This window comes from Lacerta agilis, chromosome 15 (genome assembly GCF_009819535.1).
Source record: "Lacerta agilis isolate rLacAgi1 chromosome 15, rLacAgi1.pri, whole genome shotgun sequence".
NCBI lineage: Eukaryota > Metazoa > Chordata > Lepidosauria > Squamata > Lacertidae > Lacerta > Lacerta agilis.
Genome location: NC_046326.1, coordinates 32,859,090 through 32,879,474, shown reverse-complemented (window position 1 = coordinate 32,879,474; position 20,385 = coordinate 32,859,090). Strand labels below are relative to the sequence as shown.

General features: G+C 41.1%; 1 protein-coding gene across 15 annotated transcripts in view; it reads right to left on the bottom strand.

The window, feature by feature from the left end:
* Positions 1-1,723: 1,723 nt before the first annotated feature.
* GTF2I (general transcription factor IIi) overlaps positions 1,724-20,385 on the bottom strand; it is a 60,909-nt gene continuing 42,247 nt past the window's right edge. For 13 of the 15 annotated variants that reach the window (XM_033171992.1, XM_033172000.1, XM_033171998.1 and 10 more), the window contains 16 exons: positions 19,574-19,645; positions 19,016-19,199; positions 16,937-16,995; positions 16,559-16,645; positions 15,578-15,676; positions 14,144-14,209; positions 12,871-13,054; positions 10,434-10,492; positions 9,318-9,428; positions 8,009-8,089; positions 6,438-6,621; positions 5,285-5,313; positions 4,719-4,784; positions 4,263-4,307; positions 2,599-2,675; positions 1,724-2,261 (listed from right to left, as the gene is read on the bottom strand). In XM_033171992.1, the coding sequence (XP_033027883.1) occupies positions 2,617-2,675; positions 4,263-4,307; positions 4,719-4,784; positions 5,285-5,313; positions 6,438-6,621; positions 8,009-8,089; positions 9,318-9,428; positions 10,434-10,492; positions 12,871-13,054; positions 14,144-14,209; positions 15,578-15,676; positions 16,559-16,645; positions 16,937-16,995; positions 19,016-19,199; positions 19,574-19,645 (1,385 nt within the window). In that variant the 3' untranslated portion in view covers positions 1,724-2,261; positions 2,599-2,616. Of the gene's footprint in view, positions 2,262-2,598; positions 2,676-4,262; positions 4,308-4,718; positions 4,785-5,284; positions 5,314-5,541; positions 5,783-6,437; positions 6,622-8,008; positions 8,090-9,317; positions 9,429-10,433; positions 10,493-12,870; positions 13,055-14,143; positions 14,210-15,577; positions 15,677-16,558; positions 16,646-16,936; positions 16,996-19,015; positions 19,200-19,573; positions 19,646-20,385 lie in introns of those variants that run through there. The other 2 variants (XM_033171994.1, XM_033172001.1) reach the window with 2 other exon arrangements.

Here is a 20,385-nt window from a genome sequence, read left to right as displayed (position 1 = left end):
CGGCCAATAGGGTTAGCTGGCGGGCGGAGCCTGGCTGCCTTTGAGCAGCTGCTGCTTCCTGTCCTGTTTTGATGGGATCAGACAAGAAGACAATGGGGCTCCATCGCGCGGAGCACATGGCTGCCCTCCTCTTTGCTCCGCTCCGAGCCCAACCCCGCTTGGTGTTTACATTGCTGCTCCGCCCACTTTCGCTTCTGGCTCCGCCCACCACTGACATGTGACTGTCCCCGGGATAGGTGAGACTGCTGATCCCTTATTTTCAAATCCGAAACTTGACAGCTATGCCTAGCACCTAGCTACATTTATACCCTCCATGATTTGATCTCACCCTCCTTTAAAGCCACACGGGGGTGGGGTGTCTCTCTCAGTTGCTTATGTGAGCTGCACAGGGAAGCTAATGTAAAGACTGGAAATTAAATAACTAGGATGTGGCCTGGGGACGGGGGAAGGAGAATCCAATCTCCTCACCGCTGGGAATTTCTAAAACCTTCCCTCTTCCAAGTGCAAATGTCTATAGGTATTTTAGGGACTTTTGTCTTTGCCAGAAATGTGGAAGTTGGATAAGAATGGGTCTTTTAAGATTCAGAACCTTTTGCGAAGAACAGCTTCTGAAGGGGTAACAAATCTTTGATAGAGTTTTAAGCATAATCTTAAATATAAATGTTGGTTTCCAGTGAAGGAAATGTTGAGGAATCAAGAAATATAAGCAATTAATGATACAGCGTTTCTGATAAACTTGAGCGGGCTCAGACAGTTATTAGGTATCTAATTTTAAAAAATAGAAATATATAGCTTTGCATGAAGTCTATACTACCAGATAATCAAATAATTATATCCGTGAAGAATGAATGAATGAATGAAAAACCAACAATCAGCCTTGGTAGTTTAAAGCTTTCTTGGTTGCAACATGTTTTCTGTTCTGCCTTCAGTCTTTTAATGATTGACTCTTTTTAAAGCCAGTCCATGTTGACAATACTGAGTGAGTTGGGCCAATGGTTTGACTTGGTATAAAGTAGCTTCCTATGTCTTCTTGGGGACTGTGCCATTTTTGAACACGTTGCATAAAGACAGAGGATTTAACTCCCGGCGTATCAGTGTCTACAGCAGTTTAAGAAGCAGGAGCAGGCTGTGTTGAGGTACAACTCCCCAGAGTCCAACAGTGGAGGTGTAACTAAGTGTTAAGCAATCAAGAAGTGTGCACTTTTGCTTAAATGCCCAAGTTCTGCCTAGCCAAGGATTCTTAGAAAGGAAACAGTTTGCCGCTGCTATGTGGCTAACTCAAAACTGGTCAGTGGTCCACCCTGTTTTATTTTCCATCCATCCCTGCCTTAAGGCCTCAACAGCTTCGCAGCTGAACCTTTGTATGCAGAAATACAGTGGTACCTCTAGTTACAAACTTAATTCATTCCAGATGACGGTTCTTAACCTGAAACTGTTCTTAACTAGAGGCGTGCTTTTGCTAATGGGGCCTCTTGCTGCTGCGGCGCCACCAGCACACGATTTCCGTTCTCATCCTGGGGCAAAGTTTTCAACTCAAGGTAGCTCTTCCAGGTTAGCGGAGTTTGTAACCTGAAGCGTTTGTAACCTGAGGCGTTTGTAACTCGAGGTACCACTGTAATCTAAACACATGCACTCGTTGCTTCGAAATTAATGCTATCCTTCCCACTACCCTCTCTAAAGACTACAGACTACCAGATTATTAAATAAATAACACTGCAGATGTCAGGAAAACCAGTTTTTATTTATTTATTAAAAACATATGAGTTGAGAGATATATCATAGGAAAAAAATTATTTCAAATATACAGATACTATTATCCAATTAACCATTAAGGAGAAAGAGAAAGAAAAATTCAGCAGACAATTTCGACTCCCACTCCCACCCACTCCCACTGGGAGAGAAAAAATAAAACCTGAACTACGATAGGCATATTTTCTTTCTTCTTCGGTATCTAATGGACTGTCTTAATTGGAAAGGCAGATATTTTTTTGAAAGTCCCCATTGATATTAATTAAAAACTAACAATCATTAAGCCATGTATCCAGCATTTCTTCCTCCAATTAATTCTTTTAAAATAAAATAAGCCATTGTGAATATTCTTTCATTGCTTCATGTCACTTATCAGGACTTTTGAACAGAGTAGACATTTCTATCTAAAAATACAAAAAAGGAGGGTGGATAGAAGGTACTTCTCTTATACAGCTATATTACACAGCTCAGGGCCGTCCCAGCAAACTCTTCGCAATCCTGGAAGCTTCTGACTAAACAGTGAGGAGGGGGAAAAAATGGCAGGGATTGAAGTTAAATCAAGTGCAAGTCCAATGAAAATAATGACTACCTGACATGCTAAACCTGTTTGACTCATCTGGCTCACTCTTTTAAAGGTTCAGCTGGGCTAAAATTAAATGAAGTGTGCCCAGGGACAAAATGAGCACAAACTGAAGACTGCAACAGGGTATTGCCGAGTTAAGCAATCTACGCAGGCCAATATGAATGCAACGTGAGTTGCAAATTGTATATTAACAGTACAATCCACCTTCTATCTATAAAATCATCTGCATACCACCCGCCACTCCATTTTCTTCATGACTTTTTTACCCTAAATGTTGGCGAGGTCTACCACGTTGGGTCTGGCTCTTGTTTTATTTGAGTGTCTTCTTCAGTCTGTGCCGAATCTGTGGAGAAAAAAAAGCTAGTTTAGATGCTGTCAGGTCTGCGCTGGTTTGCTCAAAAGTAAGCAGGCATGAGTCCGAACTGTCTTTTAACAGTTTTATTGTGCAAACTATTTACAGCGCAGAGTGCTGAAAAACATGACCGTATCAGTCGCTAGCAGAATCCGGGAGTGGCCCCTTCCGGCTGGGACCCCAACATAAGAGCTTCAGTATCCGAAATCTCTGCCTCCCCTCCTTGCGTTTCACCCCTCTGCGCACTTGGGGCGCTGGAACTGGCGTGCCTCCCTCCTTGCCCGCTGAGCGAGGGGAGTGCAGGATCTCTCCAACATCCCCAGAGCCTCTGCTCTCAAGCCTCTGAGCTGCATGCCCCTCCCCACTAGAGACATCACTGCTTCCTCCAATGGAAGAGGAGCTGCTGCTGGTCAGGTGGGGCCGGGGCTCTCTGTAGCATCCTGACAGCCCTTCCACCACCTTGTGCTGAGCCAAGGACAGTTCCCTGACAGATGCCTTTCAACAATTCTAAGATCGCTGAAGAAAGAGGGAAGGGGATTTGAGAATGTAAATGAAAACTGCAATTTCCGGAAATGAGCAAGGAGGAACAAAGCTCTGGCATAAACTTAGTTAAGAAGATTGTTTGTTTCCCAGGTGATAGTAATTTTGTCTCAGTGAACTATAGAGAGCAGCTGCTTGGAAGAGAGAAAAGCCATAGCTGGAAAATGATTCACCATTCAAACACAAACAACCAATGAAAATCATACCACATCATTTTAAGAATGGGCCGCCAGTATCTTTAACCACAAACAAGAGTGGCGGAGCTACAAATTGTTTTACTGAAATTACTTCATGGCTATTTCAGCAGACATTTTAAAAGTAGCTTTATGGTTTCTTGTTTACTTTTAATTGTTCTTATACTCTTGTGTGGTTTGTGTTTGCCTTAAAAAAAACATTTTATGTACATTGCTTAGAAATTCTGGATATTTAACAGTATGGAACTGCATGAAATAGAATTGGAAGGGACCACGAGGGTAATCTAGTCCAACCCCCTGCAATGCAGGAATCTTTTGTGTCCAACATGCCCCTGAGATTAAGAGTCTCATGCTGCTCTAGCAACTGAGCTATAGACCAGGGGTGGCCAACTCCCAAGACACTCAGATCTACTCACAGTTAAAGGGTGGCAGTGATCTACCCCCTTTTTGGGGGGTTCAGGTCAAAGTTGTTGAGCTTTTTTGGGAAGGAAAGCCCTGTTTTTGGGGGTGTTTGGGGTGAAGGGCGGAAAATGTTGAGCTTTTTTTAGGTTTTAGGGGAGCCAAACTTGTTGAGCTTCTTCTTTGGGGGGACCCGGTGATCTACCAGTGATCTACCACAGACATCCAGTGATCTAGTGGTGGATCACGATCTACCTGTTGAACGTGCCTGCTATAGACAATAAAAATAAATTTAAAAATTAAAAGCTAGCAAGCAACTTTACAAAGGCAGAGGGAAGAGAGCAGTGTTGGGTTTTGCCTTGCTCTTTTCCTTTTGGTTTTGTGGGCATCGAGATACATTTTCAAATAACTGTTGCTTTCCACTCATCAGACAACAAACACTTACCGTCCTCCACAGATACTTGTACTATTTGGTCTGGTTCAACTGGATCTTTAAAAAGGTGGAAATTCATAAAATTAGTTGCATTATTTCACATAATATACTGTTAACTACAACAGCAAACATGATTGACTATGTAACCGGAGGCAGCAACATAATGTGTATTCTCTGAAAAGCACCTGTAAGAATTAGCAAAACCCATTTTGAGGTGTTGTTGGTTTGTTTGTATTTACAATCAAGTGGTCTATAAATTTTATGAAATAAATCAATAAAAATGAATGTCCATATTCTCACACAAACCAAACTAAACTAGTAGTTGAGTGTATTGATTCCACCCCGGTATTATTGCACAGATTTGGTCTTCACGCCCATCCGCACCCCTGCTCCACCTCAAAAAAGGGGCTTTATTACCAATCATGTTATCAACTTCTAGGGGCAGTCTAATAAAAAATTAAGACCTACCTTGCGCCACTGGCTCAGGGACTGGCACAGTTGCTGGTGCTTCTGATTCTGCTTTCTCAGCAATTTCTAGAAATAGTAAGGTCAGCATTAAGTTATTACAAGGATACGTCCCTCCACTACTAAATGTATTCATGTCAAAACCACAATGTTACTCCATGTCAGTATACACCAAGCAAAACATTACCAATCCCTTGAAAGATGTGGTAGATCAGGCATAGGCAAACTTGGCCCTCCAGATGTTTTGAGACTACAATTCCCATCATCCCTGACCATTGGTCCTGTTAGCTAGGGATCATGGGAGTTGTAGTCCCAAAACATCTTGAGGGCCGGGTTTGCCTATGCCTGTGGTAGACAAATAGTATTCCAAAGAGTTGTTTTTTAATTGTTGTTTTTAATCTACTCCCTTGTAATACTTACCCCTTTAGCATTTATACACTGTCATTTTCTCTCTCTGGTCACAGGTATAAAATGCTAAGAAAGAGCTAGACTGTGTCACTGGCAGCATCATAGTGACAACCCAGTTATAAAAGGAAGGACATATTAAGCACTGCTAATGAAATACTTACGGTTGTTCATTACAAGTCCAGGGAATGGTCTGTTGGAAAACACAGAATGCAACACTTCAATAAGGGATCATTTACATATAATCCTAACGTTCTACAGATTTGACATAACAATCTGAGGTGCCAAATTCTATAAACACATATGCACTCTGATCTTCTCATTGTGTTTTATTTTCTTCCACTTTCATGTATGCATAAAGCCACAGATCTAGTACTGCAATTCCTAAGCCTCCCAGCAAGGTCCAAAAAAATATATATATTCAACATGAGTAAGTTACTTACGTGACCCTGAGCTTTGCATTTATATACTAAGTTGAAAAATTTCAACTGACTCCATTTTTATTACTTACTCTCCAGTTGTCTTTGTATACTTTCCAGTTTCCATTTTTATTCTATTTTCTCTACCCACATATCTTTGCTAGGTCAGTGGTGGACTCTCTCTTCAAAATTCTGCTCCTAGCGCAGTATCTAGTAAATACAGGTCTACTTTCAGGAGACCCACTGAAAATAACGGAACTTTGTTAAACATTCCATTCATTTCAATAGGCCCACTTCATATATGGCCAACGTCCTTAGTAGCAACCAGTAGGTTTCCAATAAGCTCTTTGTTGCCTGCTCCTAACACAACCGCTGGTGAAACTTTTAAGAAAATATCCGCTCTTCCTTGCTGCTTTAGTAACAGTGCTCCAAATCTGTTTCACCTCCTGCAAGGGAGAGGCAGAACATTTTGGTCATGTCCTCTCCAATGTGGGTCACAGGAGCCCTTACAAATCTTGTGAACAAATCTTGAAGGCATCATACCATAAATTAGCTGCTTTCCCATATTTGTACTGCTTAAAGTGGCTCGAAAACAAAGAGCCTTAGAATTTGAACATCCGAGGGAAGGGAGTTCCACAGTTGTGAGGCAGCAACAGAGAATGTCTCTCTCCGTATCCTCCTACAAGCCTGGCTTGTATGATGGCATCATTCAAGAGCACATTCTCAGCTGATCTTTCAACACTGCAGTGGGGCACAGGGAAGAAGGCACACTCTCTTAGGTATGCTGCACCCAGGCCATGAGGAACTTTGTAGGACAAAACTGGCCCCAATGGAAGCTGGCCTGGACTTTAAAACAAAAAAATCAATATTATAGAGAATGCAGTTGAAAGCCACATACCTGATGACAGTAAATTTAATAAACTCTGCTGAATCCAGTATCTTCCTCATGGAACTGATTTCAAGATAGCTGGGAGCTTTGAAAGACACTCCAGGGGGCATCCCATCCACCACCACGCAGCCAGGGTTGACTGTGATTTTTCGATAGGGGACTTTCACAGGGTACCCCAGGCCAATGGCTTCCCCTGAGGAGAGAGAGGTTGTGAGAGTTATGTTGTACTGTCCTCACGCTAGGCCACAAGGAAGGCAGTGTTTGCTTGAAAATACTACACAGTAACAAGGACAGGATCATTATAAAAACATAATCAACTTCAACGGAGATGTGCTTTCGCTGAGCTTCTGGGACTGAACCCTTCCACTTATCTTCATTTGAGCTTTTGGAAGTGCTGTTTTTAAAAATACTGATTAAAACAGTACTCAGTGGTACACAGTAACAGCACCTCTTTCTTTTGTTGTTAAAAAGTGTGGCACTTGGTGTAACCATTTTATGGCGAGTACCGGCACCTATATAAGAAGTGTCCAGCTGGATCAGAGTAAAAAAAAAGGTCCATCCCGTTTCCTACGGTGACCAACAAGATGCCTATAGGAAGCACACGTGGAGGGAATGACGGCAACAGCCCTTCCCCATCATTTGCCTCCCAACAAATGGTATCCAGTGTCTCACACCACTTGAGTCAGGATTCCATTTTGTTCCCATGACTAATAGCCTCCAGTAGATCTATCCTCTGCTAAGCATCTTTTAAAGCCATCTACTCCCATGGCCATTATTGTGTGTTGTGTTCAAGAAGTTAATCAAGCATTGTGTAAAGAAATACTCCCTTTTGTTTGCCATCAGCTGGCAGTTTTTCTTCAAATGCAGTCTTTTGATGACCACTGGTATTAAGTTGCATCTAACTAATTACCCCACTGTTATTAAAATCACAGGTGTCAGTCGTTCCCATTGCATCATCCAAGGCTGCATGGAGACTGCAACATGAGCTACCTAACACAAGCATGATAATTTGCACTTAAACCAAAGTGTATTTTTTATATATAATATAATATAATATAATATAATATAATATAATATAATATAATATAATATAATATAATATAATATAATATAATATAATATAATATAATATAATATAATATAATATAATATAATATAATATAATATAATATAATACTGGTTACTTCTAAAGCAGCCTATTGAACTCAAGAAGCATCAAATGACAGCTATTTTCTTACAACTGAATGCATGCTTTTCAGTGAAGTGGAATTACATATAGAACTCGGGAAAGAGGGAACAGAAATGTTTCCTTTGATTATGAAGTACAAAAGGATGAGCTTCTTTACTATATTTACAGACCACCTGTCAACCAGAGCATCTACCAACCACCAACAAAAAACAGGTGCTAGCTTGGTGTGCGGGGACACATGCACTGAACAACCAATTTCTGACTTTCCGAAGCATAAACGGCTCTTTTGCAGCTTCAGACTTTTACAGCTCAGCCATCTTTCAGTTCAGGCCTCAAAGGTAGGCCAACTGCACCTTGGATTACAGAGTCTATGTTGCAAAATTAAAATTACCAAACTTCCGACTGAACAGGTCATTCACTTGTTCTCTCAGCTGTCGGGCCTTCTCTACTTTGGATGTTCTCTCATCATCGTCTGTAAAAATTTGAAGAAACAAGAATTAAATAATATTTTGTGATTGACTTGAACCTTTTTTTAACAAAAACAACCAGATCTTGTTTAAATGCGAGGAAAGCCAATTTAAGTCAGTCTAGTTATATAAAGAGCCCTGTTCTACTCATCTAGTGTTGCTGCTGTCCAATCACCAACTCCTTTTCAGCCTTAAGACTGTTAGTCCTTTGGGGTTTAAAGGAGTGGCAGGAGAGAGCCTGAGCCAATTGTGTGCCCACTTTCTTAAGTGCCCTATGGGGCATGTCTCTACCAGGTGTACCTGCTGCTAAAGTCCTCTCTTTCTTTTAGCTTAAGTCACTAGACTTTAAAGCAGGGCAGGGAAACCTGCACACACACCCCAGATGACGTTGGACTACATCTTCTACCTGCATGGTTAATGGTCAATGATGATGGAGATGTTAACCAATAACATTTGGAGGCCATACATGCCCCATCCTTGCCTGAAAGATTAAAGGGAAGAGCACGTGGCAGATATACAGGTGCCACTTGGTGCTTTTCTGGAGCAACTGAAAAAAGTGAACTAATGCAATCAATCAATCAATCAATCAATAGATAGATAGACAAGCTCTTCCTCCAAGTTAGGAACTCCATGGAAGCATGGAGAAAGGGAGGCAGCTGGTTAGCAACCTGGCAGCTACCAGCACTCTCCCCTAGTTGAATCTTTGGGGAAGGTCAGTCAGTTCATTGCTTTGCAGCCCTCATTCTCCAATAGGAAACATAGCAAGGAAGTTCTCTGTCCTAAACCCTCGTGCAAGTTCTAAGGACAGTCTGCGGTTTGCAGGTGGGAAGCCAGTGTGTTCCAGTAAGCAGGGCAATCCAACTGGGCAAAGCAGCTTTCAGTTCCTGTAACCCATCAATAAGGATAGCCCTTGTCTTTGCAGCATTGCTTGTTCTGGGAAATGAAAGTAAGGAACATGGGGCTGCTTTGCCACATTTAAATTACACAGTGAGAACTATTAGCAATAGATAAGAATGCCTGATTCTTCTCTTTCAAGCCCTTGGGAGTTTAGCTTCAAGATACTTTCACAAGTAACACAGAAGAATACGGTTTATTATGACTAGTATCTTATGTGATGTCTGCTGGCACATGAACTAGAGTTAGAAGTAGAACAGGACCAAAAATATTGGGCGGAAAATACTGTCTTTAAAACAGCTTTTGAAAATGCAGGGTAGGAAAAAATGGGCAGTGTACCTGGTATAGTCACTTGGATGATGTTAAGATCTTCCACTCCAGCAGCTGTGTTCACCACTGGATCAGGCACACTTACAGTGTTTACCACGGTGTTTGATAAACTTGTTCTTCCTTACAAAACACATGATTTCAAAGCATTAACACCAAAAGGACTCGAATCTCATTTCGTATTATGAGTACTGCTCAGTAAAAAAGTATCAAGAAAAATGAGGCTGAACTCAAGGGTGGCCAACATAATCAGCAGATATAAGTCCTAATTGGAGGACAGCTGTTGGCCCCCACCCAACCATATCCAGTGCCAAATCTGTCCACACTCTAACAGGAGTGCTGCTTTATTCCTTGCAGAGGATGGCAGTGTCTCTGCACTCCAAAAGGATAAGGAACTCTCCCAACAAAGACTTCATCATACGCACTATGCCCTATTTGAATTTCAGAACACATCTGATGTCATAGCACTCCAAGGAGGCAGCGGAAGGGGAGGAAAATGCACATGTAGACTGACAGCTAGCTAGAGAGACTTGGAATGAGAGCCAAGATGAAGAGAGCAGAAGACCAGTAACTTGGTCTCTGCAGCTCTTGCCACTTCTTTGATATAGTAACCTAATAGCACTTTCAAGACACAAGACTCTTCCTTATTCTGTGGTACAAGGCCCAAAAGCAAGAAGTGTGCATGCACACAAAAGCTCAAACCAATAACAGAAGAGTTTGGATTTGATATCCCGCTTTATCACTACCCGAAGGAGTCTCAAAGCGGCTAACATTCTCCTTTCCCTTCCTCCCCCACAACAAACACTCTGTGAGGTGAGTGAGGCTGAGAGACTTCAAAGAAGTGTGACTAGCCCAAGGTCACCCAGCAGCTGCATGTGGAGGAGCGGAGACGCGAACCTGGTTCACCAGATTACGAGTCTACCGCTCATAAACTAACAAACTTAGTTGGTCTCTAAGGTGCTACTGGAATGATTTTTTGTTTGTTTGTTTTGATTTACACTATCACAGAACCCTTGGATTACTTTAATTCGCTCCCCTGAATTGTTCCCTACTTCTGATCATTGCTGCCATCTTATGAAAGCAACGAAGTCGGTGCCATTGATGGCTTAACTCTGAGACAAAACTCACTCTGAGGACTTGGAACAGCAGCAGCACTTTCTTTAATTGCTGCCTCGAACATCTCAGGCCTGCAAAGAAACATGGTGAAGTTTTGGCATAAGAATATAAAGTGCGGTCAATAAGTAAACACAACTGCAGCTTCACTTCCCTCTGAGGCGAAGCTGATCATTCTAAAATACCATAGCATGCTGGCTGGTGAAGTGGATGGAGGAGAAAGCACAAGGACCACCCTTCCCCAACACATGCAGTCTTGCTCCCTGTAAATCCTATTTGGCTTGGATATGCCTCCCTGAAGTCCTCTCTCATCTCAGGGAAGCTCAGAACCCTTCAGCCAAAAGCAAAAGCAAAGTGAACCTATTAAGTTATCCATGTGCACCCTGAACCAAGAAGTTTAAACATGTCGGCTGCATTCAGACATCACACTAAACCAGTGTGGTGTGATGTGATGTGAATGAGCCAGGACAAGCCAGCGAGCCTCAGGCCTGCAGCACACTTCTCCTGTGGAAAGGCTGCAAGAGTTTGGAAGTTTTCTAACTGCGATTAATATTAATGTGGTTAATGAAACCATGGCCCAAGCTTTTTCATCCATGACCAGTCAGGTCCACCTGGGCAGCACAAAAGCAAAATCCTCTTATGCATCTGGTACCCAGTGGTACACTGCCTCTGAACCTGTAGGCTGGGTTCCATTTGGCTATCCTCCACCAATTTCTTCCTTTACTGCATATTGTCCTCTAGCGTGAGACACATCTCCACAGATGGAGTTACCTGTTTTGTGCCCCTGAGTTATAAAAGGCTCAAACTCCTCCTAAGAGGACTCAAGGGTGCGTAGTTATCAGCTGAAACACTGCATGGACTTTTGTGTCCAACTCATTTTATTGTTTTTTAATGTTACAGTGTGATGGGTCAACCCCTTATTTTGACCTCAGGGTCAGCTCATATGGTTACAAACCCTTCTTTCTAAATTTCACTTTTGTGCTCTTCATTCACTGCTACACCCTCCCCCCACCCCGGGACAAATACGAGTGCTACCAGCTCAGTGCCTGCCTTTGTTTTATCTTCATTATTCTTCCGGGAAGTAACAGGAGGTACTGAATAAGTCTTATATGGAAGAAAGTAAACAAGGTTTTAATTCCAGATGGACTCAGAAATGCAATGCGTTCATGTTAGCTTATGGCCAGAATGCCAATGCACTGAAAGCTGCCGCAGTAGATTTAGTGAAGACAAAAGAAAACAAGATTGAACAGGTAAAAGGCAGGCACTAGCAACTGCATAATCATTTCATGTATTATGCAAGGCAACAAGGTGTTTACTTTAAGCTATACTTGCCCAATTTGTCTTTTGGATTTTGCAAAATGCCTTTAACACTATTCAATTTCAGACAACACAAGTGGCATATTTGGATATGACAAGATCCTTCTTAAGAAGTGGCCTTCAACCAGCTGAAAACGTTAGCAACTATACAATACAGTCATACCTTGGTTTTCGAACAGCTTAGTTCCCGAACGTCAGAAACCCGGAAGTGACTGTTGCGGTTTGCGAACTATTTTTGGAAGCCGAAATTCCGATGGGGCTTCCGTGGCATCTGATTGGCTGCAGGAGCTTCCTGAAGCCAATCAGAAGCCACAATTTGGTTTTCGAACGTTTTGGAAGTCAAATGGACTTCCGGAACGGATTCCGTTTGACTTCCAAGGTACGACTGTATACAGTATTCACTCTATTCAACACTCAGTAACAGAGTGCTTCCTGTCATCCTAATTGGACATTTCAATCTTACTTTAAGTTCTGCTTTCACTTACCAAGTAAACTAAAAAACCACAGGGCCACTTTGTTTCTATCTCTGACTGAGAAATTTATTCTGAAGTTTGCACAGCAATATTTGGAGCCATGCTCTTGAGGTCATCTGGATTTAAAACATTTGATTTGCTGATTTGGGTCTCAAATATGGAGTTTGAACCCTACTCATATCAAGTAAAAAAGAAACATAGTCACCCCACCCCACCTACCCCCCCGTCCCACCCACTTCTTCCCCCCTTTCTTTTCTAATGTCTCACCAACACAGACTTATAAAAATGTTATATGGAAAAATTCAAAAGAGACAATGTACTACCTTTGAAAATCTTCAATAAAAAATTTTTTTTTTAAAAAAATGGAGTTTGAAAGAGTGAACCCTTATCAACTAATTTTAAGATGCTACTTGTTCAGCTAGAATCCTTACTTTTGAGGAGTCTATGACTATGAACAAATGAAATATTTGCATTTATTAGTTATTATTCCAAATGTTTGGAACAAGGTTGCCCAAGTCTTAGGGAAGCCTACCATGAGTACTGCTAGTCTAAAATACAGCCTCGTTTCTCTGATGGAAGAATCCAGCATCTGTCTAGGCTGAACTCTGTACTTAAGTTGTTCAGAGAGGCCAGTCATGTGGTACGCATTACATTTGGCTTACTTTTTAATGATAAATTTTATCTTAGCTTTGTTTCGGAGGATCTTTTCCAATCTTGGAATGCCAAACGTAGAAGGGCGGCGGAATGGCACTCCCTCAGGAAGGCCTTCAACGTAGAAATCTTCAGGGTAAGACTCAAAGAGTGCAAAAGGGACTTTCACAGGCTCCGTCAGTCCAAGAGCTTCCCCTAAAATAAAATGTATTTCACAATATTTGAGGGGTGGGGGCCTGGACCTTGGCTGAATTTCTCTCTCACACTCACGTTCTAGTGGTTACTAGAGCTAAGCCAAAACACGAAGGGACGTGGCTTTTTGTGAGAGTTGACCCTCCACAAAAAGTCCTCAATTCCAGTTATATTTGATAGAACAGGTGGCAAAATAATCACTTTGTAGTGCTGTCGCCCCTTCAGCAGGAGACAATTGGTAATACATTCTGCACATTCTTCCTCCATTCAGAGCATGATTTTGTAGTGAAAGGTGATTATGGAACACTGCTCTTTTGGAGAAGACATTTTGGAGAGGGCAAAATTACTTTTTGCTTTGTAAAAATAAACACCACACAAATTTCACTCGGCCCTAATGCACATTAGCAATCTTTCAACCAATATTGAAAATCAGCACGAAAATCCAGAATCTGCAGATGTTTTTTGCCAAATAAAATTTATTAGTTTTCCAAATTTTTAACAAATCAATGCCAAACTACATCTAATTTAATACAAATTTTCCAAAAAGTTGACTTCCTGCTCTTCATCCTAGAGATGTCTCTACTTTCCCCCACTTGATATTACATATTTCTAATTCACATTTCATTCCTTATATTCCATTTACAATTATTTATTTTTTAGTTTTTTCCTTTCCCATTATCCATCAGTTGTCGACTTATCAATTCCTGCTTGTATATTTACACAACAGTAACATAGTCCCTTAAAGAACAAAAGAGGCTTTACATCCAGAATCTACAGATATTATCCATATGCCGATGTACCAAATTAAGAAAACAGGTTACTGAAGAACCTTAACCTCTTTCCTTTCGCGCAAGAGAATCAGTTTGTTTCTGCAAAAAACAGGGTAGAAAGCCAAATCACAATAATCACATTCTGTTACATTTATTATCTGCGAGTTCTCACCTGCAGTATAAAGTGGTACAGTCAGACTTTGATTTACCAACTTAATAATAAGAACTAGGCTGTAAATTTATGAATGTGTCAAATATTTTGCTGATAAAAGTTCCCCTCAGACGTGCTAAGATAATGTTTTAAAAGGCTCAGTATGCTTACCACATTTCTCATTGAAAAGGTTTTCAACTTTTTGCTTCAGGTCAGTAATCTTGGCATTCCAGGCCTCTGTTAAAACATCAAAAGAGTAAGTCAGTAATCTGCACCCTGGTCCACTACTTCTTTGCTTCTACAGAAATACCAAGTGATGTTATCTGGATGCCTCTGTATAATGAGCAAGAAAAAACTAGTAGCAAGTTCTACATATAAAGGGGAAAATGGGTTTGTCCTAGGTGCAACTTAACTTTTCTCTTTTTAGGTACTAGGTGTAAGGCAAGCAGCCCCTAAGTAATTAAATTCCTAACAGAGTTACCAACAAAAAATGAGGATTTCAATTGCTTTGTTTACATTTATACACTGCACTTTAATGCCCAAACTGGGAAGAGTGTAAATATATTCTCTAGTTAGTGAATCAGACTGAATTCAAATAGGCAACTGTAACATACAATAAAGTTTAAAGTTAGTCCACAATGCAAGATTAGGTAGACCTTTGGTTTGATCCAGCTGAGCAATTCTTATAACCTAGCGCCTGAGGCGTTACCATTACTCTTCATCAGGGTGTATTAGGTGAGAGAGTTTAATAAGGTGTTTTATATGCAGCCGCAGAACCCACATGTGCAACTGCAGAGAGTAAAAATAACGACCAGCCAGGCAATTTTCACTGGACAAAGACATCCCTTTCCTTCCCCGCCCATTGGGACAGATTGTAGGCAATATGGACACGCAAAGCATATTGATGTGTACAGTGAGGTGCACCAGCAGCAGGACAGAAGCAGTAGCTGGGTCAACGGCAAGGCAGGTGAAACTTTTGCTGCCAACTTCCTGCTTTGCTTTGCTGCTGCTCCACCCTGAAGGGAGAAGAGAGATGCCACACCATCCCTGGAGGACACCAGACCCATCCACCACTGACTTGTAACAGCTGGCCTGGACAATAGACTTCTGGGGGGGGGGGAGAAGGTTCAATGTGAATGCTTTTTTGGACAATGGGAGGTTAAGATTTTGTTTATTCGCTAATTAGAGGGTCAGAGTACTGTTTTGTTTATTATCTGAGTATGGTTAATGCTAATCACTAGTATTTATATGGCTGGTATTCCCTCCCCCCAGGATGTTATGTTCTATGAAATATTAATGTATTACATGATTTCCCCCCCTTCCCCCTATGGTATTATGTATTGTCTTTTATGCTGTAAGTCACTTGGAGATCTTCCGGTGACAAGCAACTAATATGTTTAATAAATGAAATGAAATAAACATTTATATAATGTTTTTTTAATGTTCTAACATATTCACATACAGTAGCTTGTAACCTTTACATCCCCTCTGTAAGGTACATCAAAATATTCCTATACATCAAAATATCCCTATACTGCAAGGGAGGGAGGAATAAGTGGATAGTGGCATGCAGTTTGGAAGGAGACAGTTTCCCCCAGAACTTACCAAAAGAGAACTCTCTTCCTCTTGGTTTAAAGCCTACATTGGATCCATTGGTTTGAGGATTAGTTTTAACTTCTGGGGTTTGAGTCTTGTTAGCAAGACCTGTGTTAACACATACACAATACATCCCATGTAAATTAATGACTTTCTAGTTTACAACATGAACATGCAAGACTAGAATTTCCAATACTACTCTAAAAATTCAAACCTGCTGAGAGCTTAGTGGACATGGCACAAGTGTTCAGCTACCCTTGAAAATAATATTAACAAGCAGCTACCCCATTTTTCAAGGAAGTGTGCTTTTTAAAGTTATCAATCTTGCTGTTAAGCTACTTTATTTGGATTCAACTAATTTATTATCTAAAACGCATAAACTGATGAAATCAGCCCTTTTCATTGCTACACACACACACACACCCCAAACACATATGGTCCCAACTCATGTGAGTAGATTTTCCCTGTTCTATTGCCAGAAAAGGCAGAAATCCACATTTTAGGGGATGTTGCTTTATTCACTTCAACACTCACAATCCACACAACTGGAAAGGTAATGCAGACATCTCTCTATACAATGATTGGAAAATGAGGAGTGGGTGGGTGGGGAATTAGGAACTATTAGCCCAATGAAGGTACCGGTATACATAAAATCTGTGCTGGGAATAGCATACCATAGGTGGCATAATGGGTCAGTGTGTCTAGCTGCTAACCATAAGGTTGGTGGCTCAAGCCCACTGGATGGCTGTGGGCAGGATTCCTGCAATGTGGGGGGGGGGGTTCGACTATGTGATCCTCAGGATTCCTGCCAACTCTACAATTCTATGATTAAGAATGAGAAGATTTGCTGATGGTTCTTCTCCACAACAGACTAAGCTTTCAGAGAAGCTCTGTTCTGCAGATGGAAGAAACTCTCATTCAGTAACCAAGCTACTTATTCTCAAGCCAAGCTACTTATTCTCAAGCAAACATATTTAGTCAAGTCCATACCTTCGTCCACAGTAACTTCAATCTCTGGAATCTTGGAGTTGCTTACAGGACTTCGTGCAGAGTTTGAGCTGATCGGACTTTGGGGTTCTAAAAAGAAAGGAAGTTTGTTTATTGTTTCTAAAGCTCTATGTAGATATGCTTGCTTCAGTCAATGTCCCCTGCCACAATTAACTAGCATGCCTAAATCGGCATGGGGCGGAGAGACTTCTTGAAATCCTTACGCTAGTTTCCAAACTATTTACTCCGTCTGTTTTGTGTAAAAGAAGCATGTGAGGACACCTGCTGGATTTCAGATCTCTTGCTTTGAAAACTCCGAAACACCATGCGGTGCGTGAAGATGACATCCCTTTCCTTTCTAACTGGTGTTTAGTCACTTACCTGAAGTATTCACTTTACTAGCCAATCCAGGAGGCAAATAAGAGGTGACAAGTTCTGGCCTATAAATTAGAAAATGCATTTTTAATAGGGTGCTCTCATAACAATGCAAGTATATTACATACAATATTTGTACTCGTCCATCTTCATGCTGGCAAGCAAACACACAACTACAGCCAAGTTTAAACAGGGTGGTGGAAGCCTGAGAAGCCTTGAGTGGGTGGTGCAAGCAACTGTTGCTGCTGGCATTGCCTGGGAACAGGGAGAGGAATGAAGGGGAGAAATCTCCAAGTGGGATGGCAGGATGAAGCAAGTGAGAGGCGCAGGCAGCTGTCACCAGGGTGGGGTTGGCGAGCAATACGATCAGGGGCAGAACCCCTTGTAAAAACCATATGGATCCTATAACAGCTACATGGGGTGGGAGTGGGGAGGAAGATCTCCGGTAAAAGATGGGTTTTAACTGTAGATGTTACCGGTGTAACTTTCCAGTTTGTACATACCCAAATATTAATATATGTTTCAACATCACTTTAACAACAGCTATTTTCCAGAGATAAAATTTGAAATTTCTAAGTTGCCCAAATGTGCACAATGCAACAGCAGCTCAAAATTATGTGTGTCTGCCTGAAACGTTCTAATGATCATGTTAAGAGGGCCCAATGGTTACAGTGCTAAAAGTGGAACCTGGCAACTAATAACCACCTGCCCAACCCCTCAAGTTAAATGCTGCTGTCATATTCACACATTTGAAACCAGTGATTTCAAGACAAATAAACTGCACATAGCACCCCCTGCAAAGGTGGCTGATGTCTTAAGAATGATTACTTGAATGTCTGCTTCATCCATCCTGCATGTAAGCTTGCTTCACATTTCCATGATACCCCACAGTGAAGTATGGCTGAGTTGGTAGAGCATGAGTCTCTTAATCTCAATGTGGTGGGTTCAAGCCCCATGTTGGGTAAAAGATTCCTGCATTGTAGGGAGATGGACCAGATGACCCTTGTGATCCCTTCCAACTCCACAATTCTATGGTTCCATGATTCTATCTAGACAGCCAGTGTGGTGTAGAGGTTAAGAGCGGTAGACTCGTAATCTGGTGAACCGGGTTCGCGTCTCCGCTCCTCCACATGCAGCTGCTGGGTGACCTTGGGCTAGTCACACTTCTCTGAAGTCTCTCAGCCCCACTCACCTCACAGAGTGTTTGTTGTGGGGGAGGAAGGGAAAGGAGAATGTGAGCTGCTTTGAGACTCCTTTGGGTAGTGATAAAGCGGGATATCAAATCCAAACTCTTCTTCTTCGTTTGGAAATAGCACCAACCATTAGTGTGGCACACCCTATGGGGGGATGCCTTTGAGTCTGGTCCAGAAGCTTCAGCTAGTGTAGAATGCTGTGGGTAGACCGGTGCTAGAAGCAGGCTACTGCCAACACATGACACTGTTGCTAAAAGACTTGCACTGGCTTCCCATCTGCAACCAGGACAGGTTCAAGGTCCTTCTGCTTGTGTGCAAAGCCCTGAATAACTTATGCCCAGAAAGCTTTAAGTACTGCCTTTCCCTGTATATGCCAAATTGATCACTGAGATCATCTGATGGAGCTTGATGGTCCTCCATGGACCAGAAGTGCAATTCATACAAACGAAGTTATGACTTCAGTGTTGTTGGCTCAACTCTGGAACTCACACCAGAACTCAGACAGGCACAGTCCCTGCTGAGATTCAGATTACTGGTTAAAATCGCTTTATTTCAGGAAGCCTTTACATCAGGAATGCTTCTCTGATGTTGTAAAATTTTCTGATGTTCTTTGTTTAAATTTCTGGGGTTTAATTTCTTCTAGAATTTGTAGATTTTTATTGTTGCAAGCTGCTTTGAGACCTAGATGCTGAAAAGCAGGATATAAATTTTAACAACAACAGCAACATCACTTTAGACCTAGGTATTAAAGATCCCTGTTGGGGTAATAAGTCAAGACTGAGGCTGCATCTGCAGATAGCATTTTCAGATTTTCCAGTACAAGCATTTTTCACTTTAAAAAACAATAAAATTGTAAATTTAAAAATAGTAAAGAGATCAACCACCAGCTTACTTTTTCACAATAAATTTGATTTTTCCACTCCCTCGGACAATCCTTTCCAGGCGTGGGATTCCAAACCATGTTGGACTTCGAAAGGGGATGCCTTCCGGTAAACCTTCTACATACAAATGCTCAGGGTTTGACTCAAAGACAGGATAAGGAACTTTCACTGCTTCACTCAGACCCAGAGCTTGTCCTAGAAAGGAGGTGACAAGTTGGCAGGGATTCAATAGACCATTAGACATCCAAGTTCTACTTTCAAAGGCAGGCTACCCCCCTTTTTTAATTAATTATTCAATTTAAAATATTTATATTCCATTTATAAATGGAACAAATTCACACAATGTACATTAAAATCATTAAAATTTCCAAGTAGTCATAACACATAATTTAAGATCCAGATCTAGCATCCTTGACTTTCACAGCTTCACACAAATAGCCTTTCCCAATATATATATAAAGGCAATTGGTCAAAATGCTACAACAATGTAGAAAAAATGTGTTTTTTACTTCTGCAGTATTTTCATCAAGCAATGGTACTACAAGGGGAATATCCAACAGTTAACTTACCAAATTTTAGATTAAATATCTCTTCTACTTGCTTCCTCAGTTTTGTGATTCTGACATTCCAATCTTCTTTGACTGGGAATAAAAAAATAAATACACATATATACAAAGTATGCTTCCATCAGTAAACGTGCAATGATGGCACTTAGTGAGAGATCAAGTCAAACATGTAACCTACAGATTTGCATGTATATAAATACATATCCTTAGAAGCAGACTATGAAATGAAAGCGAACAAGATATAATTTTGCTCTACGGTGGAAAATTTGGATCATTTGGGTTCTCAAAGCATCACTTGCTGTTGTGAGTGATCTGAGTCACTGTACATGAGGCAACATCCAGATTAATGAAAATAAGGGACAGCATGAAAATCACAGTAATGATAAAAATATCATCTCATATTTAGCTTTAACAATGAAGATAATGAGTGATGGTGATCCAATGATGATCATGTGCCTCCAGAAGAAATCCATCAGAAAAATTGAGAGAGAAATAGGATCACCAAAAACTGTCACTCCCTTCCCATTCTGATAATGGATTGCATCATTCAATAAACACCATTGTAATTGCACCATACTCTTGTTACCCTGGCCTTTGGCAGTTAAGATATTTTGCTTTGTAGAATCAACCTCTTCTGTTTAACCTAATTTAATAAATAGCAATAATATCTGTGGCCTTTTAGAACTGGGTGGGATGTTTTCAATATATTTTCCCCATCATAATGGATGCACTTAGCACAGAGAAACAAGTGGATACCAAAGCTCCAAAAGTTCGCAACCCATCTCTATGAATAAATGGGATCTGAATACACTAAG